Here is a 10,828-nt window from a genome sequence, read left to right on the forward strand (position 1 = left end):
ATTTTTCTTCGGTGTCGGCGAGAGTCGCGGGACAGCCCACCAGCATGTGTCTGATGTCAATGATGCCATCGCACACGTTACATTCTTTCCTAATTTCTCTTTCGGGGTGAATTTTATTTATGAAATACGGAGTGGGGTACGTCCCGGTTTGCAGTAAACGTAGCGTGACTGCCTGAGCCCTGTTCAATTTTACGTGTGACAGTGGGAATCGCCTACGCCCCAAGTAGTAATATTTAGTGATGTGGCACGATTTAGTGTCTGGCACGTAGGCCGGCAAGGCCTAATGGGCCCTGCTCCTCGCTAGGGTTAGCTCCGCACGTAGTCAGATGAACAGAGAAAGTCCAAGAAAATTGTCAAAAATTGGTTCCCACCTCGAAACTTCGTATCAGTCGAGTCTGGGCAACTTCACAAATCTGATGATGTGCTTGAAATCGTCGTACCTCGAAAAATTGGCCAGCGGAACATCGAAAAAGACGGAGCCGATGTGAGAGACGTGTCTGCTCCGTGCTCTTCTTCTTCTCCATGGTTTTGAAGAAAATTTCTCTTGAAAATAAGCAAATCCTAATTGTCGGTGATATTACCATCAACTTACTTGACTTCGACAACGGAAGTGTAACAGCTTATACAGACTGTTCTGCTGGTTTCGGACTGCAGTCATTAATTATCTCTCCTACTGTGTGTTCTACTCATGGTAACAACACGCTTCTTGACCATGCTCTAACTAACATCGCGGCAACTTGAAACTCTGGTGTCATAGATACTCAGATCACAGACCATTTTCCAATATTCCTCTCCTTTCAGGCCGAAATACCTCAGTACGAGCCTTGCTACTTTTCTTCCAATTTTGACCGAGATAGTTTTGTTAACACTGTAACAAATACTGATGGGTCTGTAATTAACTCCCTGCATGATCACGATAAAGCTCATGAAAATTTTTGTTCCATCTGTCTAGAAGCCGCTCGCACTCACACAACTACAGTCAGATGCAGGAAACATTGCAAGTTTCCTGATAACTATTGCGTAACGAAATGTTTACTGTCTATTATGAGAAAAAAAGGAAAACCTATACAAAAAGACTAAAAAGAAAGCTTTTAATGTACGCTTAGCGGCACACTATAAAAGTTATTGTAATATTCTGAAAAAATGCTAAAGAAATCTAAACGACAGTATTACGAAAATGAATTTGTAAAACCCAAGAACAATCCCAAAGCACAATGGCAGCTTCTTAATGCGTTCGTGAACTTACCTAAGTACGGTAATACTGCTGACAAAATAAATTACAACAATAAAATCATACTGATTCTTCCAGCATAGCAAATAGTTTCAGTGACTACTCCTATAACATATACTGCAGTCGTAATATGACTACTACTTATCCCATTTATGGCTGCAATCATTCTTTTTTCTCTTCTCCGTTACTGCAGATGAGGTATGTTCCATGATATTAGCTTTAAAGAATACTAGCCCTGGCTTAGATAACATTTCTGTATTTCATCTAAAACTTGTTGCACCACTTATTTCTGATACACTTTGTGTTAGATATAATAATATTTTTAAATGTGGTATTTTTCCCACTTCTCTTAAAAGGGCTAAGATTATTCCTGTACATAAGAAAGGTGATAAAACGGAGGTGTTTAACCATCGTTCTATTTCTATTCTCTCGTCGATTAGTAAAGTTGTTGAGAAGGTATTTTGTAAGGGCCTCAATATTTACTTTAAAATTTTAATTTGTTGCAATCTTCTCAAGTTGGTTTTAGCGCTGGCAGTTCGACTAACTTAGCTTTAATATCCCTAAACCGTCTACATTCGTCACTCCATTGATACGGGTAACTTCGTTGGTTCTGTATTTTTGGACCTCACTAAAGCTTTTGATACCATTAATCATACGTACTTTTGACTAAGCTAAAAGCCCTGGGAATTAACGGTCCAGTACTAAAACTCCTAAAAAATTACCTACATGATAGAGAACGAATAGTTTTTTTTTTTGGAGGTGCTCATTCTGATACAAAAGTTATTAACCAAAGTGTACCACAAGGCTCCATATTAGGTTCCTTACTGTTCTTCATTTATATTAATGATTTACCCACCTGCCTTAAATCGCCACATTGTGTACTATACGCAGACGATACTACTATCTCGTTGCGTGACAATTCTTTAACAACCTTAATCCTTAAACTAACCAATGAGCTTGACCATATTGTTACATGGTGTTCTTCCAATCATTTAATTATCAATTCTTCAAAAACTCAATTCATGATTTTCCTATCTAGCCGAATAAAGCTACCTGGCTTGCCTGAGATAACTCTAGATGGTCATCACATTCCCGTCTCCGACTGTGCATCATTTTTGGGCATCAAATTATATTCTAACCTGAAGTTTTCTCAACACATTGCCTTCATCAAGCAAAAGTGTACCTTCGATATTAGAGCATTAATCAAATCAAGAGCATATTTCTCCAAAGACACATTATTAGCATTATAATTTTCATTCACTCATAGTCGCCTTAATTACGACATTTTTTCCTGTGGAAATACACTGTCATATCTTGTCTATTCAGCGCTTACAAAACCAAGCGATACGCATTACACTAACAGCGGGTTTTTCACGAGGGCTACTCTACTACTTTGTGAAAAAACCATCCTTGTAAGAACTTGTTCAACTATCATATAATAATTATGTTTTATAAATTACTAAACAGCTTTCATACCAATTCATTGTTCCAGGTACCTCATAAATAATAATAATACCAGATTTGCAGGTAACTCCAATTTTTTACTGCCTATGGTTCATTCCAACTTTGACCTCTGCACAGCTCACAAATCATTCACCTTGAACAAGATCTTGGGACCATGGTCTCGCATACGGCAACTATAAAAAGCCACAAAAGCGCTGCTGCGATATTTGAAAGCTACCGCATTGGGTCACCGTCTGTGATGCGAACTGAGTGACCGAATGATATCCTCAGTGGACTTTCTCTTCTTTTAATCTTGCCGTTCCCTTTTCCCTTTCCCCAGTGTAGGGTAGCCAACTGGGCTCAGTCCTGGTTAACCTCCTTACCTTTCATTTATTATTTGCTCTTTCTTGGAAAAATGACATCATCATTCGCTGCTATAAAACTGTGGAGTGCTTTACCGAACACCTTAAATCTTCATCCTTTCATGCATTTAGTCTTCTTAAGCTTTTTTATATGTATAACTAAGTTTACGTCATTTATTACACTACGTTGGCCATTTGTATGTATTGACAGTTTTTTTTTGTGCAATATAGGCTTGTATATAGACAATTTGTTTTCGTTAATTTAATTTTTGCATGTTGTAACTTTCGCGAGTGTGTTTGCTCCTTCTATTTAGCTTGTTCATGTTTAATCCATCTTTCCGTTGTTATTATTAACCGATGGTCCCGTTGCGGTCTTTGACTTTGGGACCCTCGTCTGTATATTGTCTCTTACCCATTTATTGTATTTAAAGGATAATAAACTGAAACTGAAAACTGAAGCAACGTCCACCTCTTCATTAAGTGCTCCTAAAATGGTGGAACTACATTACTCGTTACACGTTACCTTTAAAATTATCTTCATAGTTTAAAAAAAATGGGGGCTACATTGCTGTTTAGCACGTTAGGTTACGATAATGGGGAATTCATTCAAGATTCATTAGGAAGGCAAAGTCAGCCCTAGTATGTCACGAGCTCTCTATCTCGACCAATGCGTGTACACCCACTATTACACGGTGTATTAACGTTTCATGCGCGGCCGACACGCACCGTGCGTTTTATGCGGTGGCCTAAGCAATCCAAACATTCCCAAAGCTGCCGAAGCGTGGCGAGTTCCCCACAGCTGGGCGTTTCTCACGCTAACTAAGGGCCATTTGCAGCCGGACGATTCTCGTTTCTTTTAAGTTTTCCTTTCCACTTTGGTTTCATCGTCTTCTTTCTTTCACACTTTGGCTGCAGTTCCCTAAGACACCCTCCGCTTTCTTCCGTGCTGCTCAGCCGGTTTGTTCTTTGTTTCCGCCAGCAGCCTGCCCCTAAACTACCGGTCGGTGGCCACCTCCTGGTCAATCACGCAGCACTAATCGGTCGAATATACAAATGGCGAACCCTGCACGCACGCGCAATCCTTTGCATCAGAGCCAGCGCACCGGGGCCTAACGAACGGTGGTCATTAGGAAATCGCGGCTGCAACACCTTGCGGCCTTTCAACCCCGGCGCGGGTCGGCGCATAGAATAAGACCCCTCGCTGTCTCCCTGAACCTTCCCATCGGTGCCAGTGAAAACAGGCAAACGGAACGGGCCTCTCGCCCTGGGACGCGCCGGCTCTAGGTAATGCAGACAGCTCCTTAATATCACCGCCTCGCTATTCTCGACAAGTGGAATGAGGAACTCGTTTCATATCATTCTTTTTTACTTTAATGTTCGTTTCAGAATAACAGTGTTACATACGCTAGCCTTACAACGCAAGCTCCGCCCTTGAAGTAAACAAAGCTAAGTGATGGTAAAGTTTTCACGTTAAAGTTAAATAGGTGTTAGCTCATTGGTGTGCTTTATTCTATTTGTAAGTGAAATTATCGCAGAAAAGGAGTTGATAAGATCGTTAAATGCTTCAAATATTTCACCTCCTGTCAAACGTTTTAAGAAGAAAATTATGACTGATGAAACAAATTTAGAAATTTAATCTAATTATTCTTGCTTGAATTAAATACAAGGCATCTGTCAATACAGTTTGCCCCTTAGAGGTCATTGACAGGCAAATTTATTTTGCTGATAAGCACTCCTCAGGCAATCGATTAGCTCCGAATTCGCGTAGCTTGCGGAGCTTGTAACCATCGCTTTGGTAAATTGAGCAAATAAAATACGGCACACGCGGCCACTTCACAAGATAGTAAAAACTACTAACGTCAATCTGATTTTCTTCGAACGGTCGTCTGTGATCCTTCCCGATATATTTTTATGCTAGTCGAACATGGAATATTCATGTCCCGCAAAAGACAGCCCGCTAATTTGTGGTCGGATCTCCATGACGCTTTAGAACCGATTCCGCGGCATCCTAAATTAGTGAGAGACCTTGTCGGAAACTATTACCGTAATGAAGGCGCCTTGCGCGCTGAAGTTGCACGGCAAGCCGTTACCTTCGGGTTCGAAATTCCAGCTGCTTGGAGTGTCCGTATTAACCGGAGTCGACTATAGTAGGCTGGCGCTGGGCTTCGCACGGCTCAGTCAGCTGCCGCCGCAGAAGCAGCAGACGTCCCTCTGAGGTGTGTACGCAGACGCCGGAAGGTCACGCCCGGTCGGGTCGCCCGGTTACAGGCTGCAGCATTCCCTGGGCTGCAGTGAGAGTGTCCTGCTAACATAAGCCCCGCTGATGCTCCCCCTCCTCTCGGCCCCGTTGCTGCAAGCCACGCGCTTCTCGCCTCACTTTAAATGGCGGCGTTTCGAGAGGGATGATTGGCTTCGCCATATTCGCACTGATGCTTGTCATGCATCGGTCTCGTCCAGTTCCGTTCTCTCTTCTTTTTTAACAAATTTATGCACGACCCCACGGCTGAACACTGCCGGCACTTTCTCTCGGCCGCACTCTCACCGACGGCACGGCGCTACTTAAAGGCGAGCGCAGCAAGCGGCAGGAGTCGTACAGCACAGCTCCCCAACCGGCAGTGATCAGCGCGGTGAGTCCGTATCTGCTGCCCGCTCCATTCGGATACACATACTACGCTGCTGTGCAGGCACGGCTGTGTCACTGAGTGCCCAAGTGCGCGTTTCTTGTGTCTCGCGCCGATCGCTAGTCGGCCCCTTCGCTGGAGCTGTTCTACGCGTGCTTGCCAGTGAGGTTGCGTAGCAGGATTTTAAATTGTTTCTGGCCTATGTGCTGTGTTTAATTCTGAGCCTTAAACCCCTGAGCAATCTCGCCGTTGTTCAAGGGTTGTGGCCTCCTGCTGTAACTGCCCTATCTGTTCACTTCAATCGTAGCGAAATGTGTGGTCAAATTTCTGTACCGTGGTCATTTAGTTTACACGTAACGTCGTTTTTGTCTTTTCAAATGTCTTCAGCTTCATACTGTCATTCCTAAGTTATCCTGCTGGAAATTCAAATATAGTGTTCGGGAAATCACGTCTTCCAAACTTTGGCGAGTGAGGCCTTTGTTACTATTGTGGGCTAATGTGCTTTGCCCGATCATTATAACCACATGGTTATTGTCTTTTCGTTACTAAGTGAACCTAATATCGGTGTATGTTACAGATGTGTTAATATTGTGCAACGCACACGCACAGTTTCTATGTGTTCCGTATCACCAAGGTTCATCCACAGTTCTTGTGATTGTATTTCAACTCATCTCAACGTGGCGCCTATGATTACAGGCGGTGGGAACATGAAAGGCTCCGGGTTAATTTTTACTAACTATGTATTTTTATCACTCTATGAAAGCTCTGTACGAAGGTGTTTTTAGATTGAGTTGACGCCAGCTTCAAAATGGGTCAAGCCTTTAATTTTGTGCTCCCTTTGGTATATTCCCTTGCTCTGTTCCACCCCTTGCCATGTTCCGTCTAATCGCCTAGTGCTAAAAAAGGCCGTTAGTGAAATAGAAAGTGGCGCTTTACTTGACCTTTTCTGCGTACTTAACATTAAAAGTGAATGACGTGAAAAGCTGACTTTTTCATGGCCAATCATTTTCTTTCTTACATCCACAAAACAAGGTAGAACGATTTCCATCCTAGGTCCAGGGAGACGTGTTTTTTTACAAATCATGCAATGTGTATTTTGTTCCAGTTCTAAATTTTTTCATCTTGAAAAATAGGTTTCAACAAAGTCACCATGCACTTGCGTTAATACGCTACAACGTTTTCGGATTTCAGTGGGGATAGTGAAACCTACCCTCATCAAAAATAAAGATGACAAGAAAATGCAAATGGCGCTGAATCAGAGTCAAACTTGTCCCTCGTTGGGCACTTGCCCAAAAATAATTAATTCTTTGCAATAGCAAAGAAAACATACGTCCAGTTATATCTAAAAAAAATGCGGCTTCTGTGCTAACGGGAGGCTTTGATAGAGAGGTTCTTTACCAAACAGAGAGAGAGAGAGAGAGCACATCGGCATCTCGAAACGGGCCGTGGCTAATTTACAGACAGCGAAAAGTAAAAACTCTAGGAAAGTAGAAAAAAGAAGTGGAAGGGATAGAGGAACCATGAGGATATGAGGGTGCAGTTTCCTCCTCAGGTAAATTTTGGATTTGTATACATTGGCGTAAATTTTGATTCATTACCATGTAGAGGGCTGACTACAGCCTCCTAAGTTGAAGCGAGTTGGCGGAGCGGCAAGAGCTCTAAGCCCCCCCCCCCCTAACCCCCATTCTCTTAGCGCAGAAATAGAACCAACTTCGCGATTGAAAAAAAAAACAAGACCCAGAGAAGGGCCCGGGCGATGTAACGATTCTATTGATGTTTTATTCTTTTCGGTCTTCGTCATTGGCTCGTATGAAGCCGCACGCCCGCCATCGCCAAGATCGGCCATTCAGCGAGTCGGATGTTACACAAATTAATAGAATTGCACGAAAAGGATCCTTACATAATACTTGTGCCGGCAGTATTTTTCTGCCGATAACGACGCAACTACTCAGCATTACCTAGTATTTACCAAAGAGTGATAATATGAGAATTTTCCGCTTCTATTGCACAGTGTTTAAGAAATATTGTTCCGTTTGAAATGTTTAGAGACAATGTATTGCTATGGAGAGAGCGGCGTAGAGAACATACGTCACTGTCAAGTGCCAAAACTATTCCTATCGCTATTCTTGTTCACCCGACATTGATGGCAAGAAAAAAAAAAGGAAGACAGAGAGAAAGCGCAGTTTAAAACATTGAGCGCTATCTACTATGACGATATGCAAGAAAAAACTGGTCACATCCTCTGTGAACGGCCGAGTAGCTTTTCCGTCGTTCATTTGAGACCCTATTCCTATAGTTTCTGATTATGAAAAGCCGCTTGTTTCAAACGTACCTTTATTTATTGCCCCTATTGCTTACTATTTAATGTTAATTTTTGAAAGCTGCCCTCAGATGGGTTACCAGCTTCAATATTCTAAGCATAGATTGCGTGTTTACTCACCGAAAACGATTTATGCCTGTGTTTAACAGACCGAAAGCGGGCGAAAACGCTTGTGTAGTTAGATTTAGGTTCGCGTTAAAGAAACCCATGTGGTCAAAAATAATTCGAAGCCTTCGTCCCGGACCGTAAACATCTCAACTTAAAAGGCCAGCTGGAATGTACAGTATTAATTGTACAGCTCGTGCTATACTAATTTTATGGTTTTTTTTCTTATAGGACAAAATGAAGTTCCTACTAGGTAAGTTACTGCTATTTTCTTATAAGTAATAATATTTTTTCAGTAATAAAGCAGACCTGTGAATATTTACTTCTATCGCTTGTGTATCTAAAAAGGAAAACGTTAATTTCTGAGTTAATTAACCTAATTGAATACATTGTACGTATCCATGCTCCTGTACAGGAAACTTCTCTTACCTAGTTGCGTTTCCTCAATGGCTAGCGTTCGGGCGGCCACCTCTCATTACAGCAACCGGCGTGATAAAATGTCGATCAGCGACCCGATGACCAGTTGCAGATGGCATATACGTAATTTAAATTTCATGAATACGGGCTCTAAATTTAAAATTTTCGCTTCCTGAAAAAATATTTACATGCCATTTTTTTAAAGAATACTGAACGCAGCCGGCACCTGGATTCTGCAACAAAATGTTGCGGACGTTATATTCGGGCGAACTGCGAGCTAGAAAAAATATCGATTAGTAAAACCGGAAGTTCAACGTTTACCCACATGCATTCAGTAATCGTCGAAATTTATGCCTCTTATTGTGTTTTTGTCTCAGTCACTCCCTCTTTGTCTTTCTTTCAGCCTTTGCTGTAATGACCGTTGCGCTGGCACTGCCAAGGGTAAGTCACATAGAGTACCTTAATTAATACATCCAGGAGAAAAACGTTGATGTGGTTAGCATTCATTACGGAAAGCCAAACACAGAATAATATCCCCAGTGATTATTATAACAGTCATTGCTCCCAGTGCCTTAGCACAAAGAGAAGTGCCACCTTTTTAGTCATGCAATGACATCACAACGCTCCACTTCCGCTTCCCAAGACTCTCGCGTACTTGCACATTCGAAGGAATAGCATTACAGTTGCCAGCCAACAAAATTACCACTAACAAGAATGAGCATTTACTCGTGTTATATGCCATTTTTTTTCTTATATATTAGCTTTGCCATATCTTAGTTTTGACCATTATTCCGGCCTTTAAAATTGGCTTATGTTGATTATAAGCGTGAATTGTCAGTGTGAAATTGTTGTCAGCTCCTTCATCCTGGTGGAAGAAGTAAAGCTATTTGATTCCACCTGATTCTATTAAATTCTAATACCACCCATACACTCAATCCAAAAAACCTTGAGGCGCAAGTAGTGAACCCCTGCACTGTTGTTTCTTCCCTCTACCTGACGTGTTCATTAGAAGCGGCTAAGTATGACGTGGCCCCGAGCATTATGGAGTTGCGCAACGTTGTCGATACTACGGTAGTTCAACATCGCAAAATGTTAACGGGCCACGCTGCTGCAGTCAATATATTTATGTAACCTCCGGAAATTTCCGAAGGGATGCTGTTCGTATAAAGCAATCGCGTATTACAGCATCACCTGGTGGAACCTGCCTGCCAGTTTCATTCCACTTGTACGAGAATGCTATTGCATAGCAATGCCAGTCTTTGTTGGCCTTTTGTACAACCTGGACTGCCATCGGTGCAATTAAAGAAAAGGGGGAGGCGGAATATCTTCACCACCAGCTGATGCTTCATCGCTTGCTTCATCATTTACTTGGATTTCAATAAAAGAAAACCACACTGCAAACTCAGATAGTCAGTAATCAACATAATACCTTTTTACAAATTTAAAAGAAAAACCTATTTACGCACTACGCCAACAATGTCTATATGTTCTACAGCATATACTCATTCTTGGTATTATCACTGCAGGGCAATAAGCAGTAAGAAGCAGTGGGAATATCCGCGCGTTCATACTGTAGGAGGGCTAAATGATCGGCTTTAACCAGTTAGCTATAGCACAAGCGTCAGCGCTGCAGGGCAATTCTTTTTTTTCACCGTAGAGCGACCCTGTTTCCTCTCGCATTTTCGCCGTTGCAGACAAAACGGGCAGCGTACGAGCTGCCTGACGGCGCCGAACTGCTGCTGGGCGGCGTCAAGACCTCGTTCCAGTGCCCGGCCAAGAACGGTTACTTCGCCGATGTCGACAACGCCTGCCTCATCTTCCACGTGTGCAACGTGGTGCCCAAAGACGACGGCAGCACCGAAGTGCAGCAGTACAGCTTCCTGTGTGGAAACCAAACCGTGTTCAACCAGCTGAGCCTGACGTGCGCCTTTGCCGAGGAAGCCGTTCCGTGCAACAATGCGCCCGACTTCTTCTACGTGAACGACAACATCGGCAACCCGACGGCGCCGTTCCTCACAGAGGCCGACGTGCAGAAGGCGGCTCCACTCATACCGGGCTTCAGAGCGGGCGGCGGCGCAGGGGCGGAACAACCCGGCCGCAGGCCTTTCTAACAAGGCTCGCACCCAGCAGCAGCACCGTTTTCTCTCCCCCACCGGGCCTTTACACGTAGTAGGGCTATAGTATTAGCTGGGTTCAGCTTCTATGGGGCCAAAAAGGGCTATTAATCCTCGCCGCAATAACATTTTTCAACGACGGACTGCGGCGGCCAGGCATAATCGTCCCGGGAGCCCGGCCTCGTTTTCTCATTCTCTCGACGGAAGGAAGACAT

The 10,828-nt window shown here is 43.1% G+C and overlaps 1 protein-coding gene across 1 annotated transcript; it reads left to right on the forward strand.

Annotated features, from left to right (window-relative positions):
• The first annotated feature begins 8,319 nt into the window (after positions 1–8,319).
• On the forward strand, positions 8,320–10,610 carry LOC142560647 (U-scoloptoxin(01)-Cw1a-like). The gene is made up of 3 exons (XM_075672911.1): positions 8,320–8,335; positions 8,903–8,940; positions 10,194–10,610. Exons 1-3 carry the CDS (start codon positions 8,320–8,322, stop codon positions 10,608–10,610), a joined length of 471 nt encoding a protein of 156 aa, XP_075529026.1.
• The last annotated feature ends 218 nt before the right edge of the window (positions 10,611–10,828 follow it).

The sequence above is a fragment of the Dermacentor variabilis genome, chromosome 1 (genome assembly GCF_050947875.1).
Source record: "Dermacentor variabilis isolate Ectoservices chromosome 1, ASM5094787v1, whole genome shotgun sequence".
Classification (NCBI taxonomy): Eukaryota; Metazoa; Arthropoda; class Arachnida; order Ixodida; family Ixodidae; genus Dermacentor; species Dermacentor variabilis.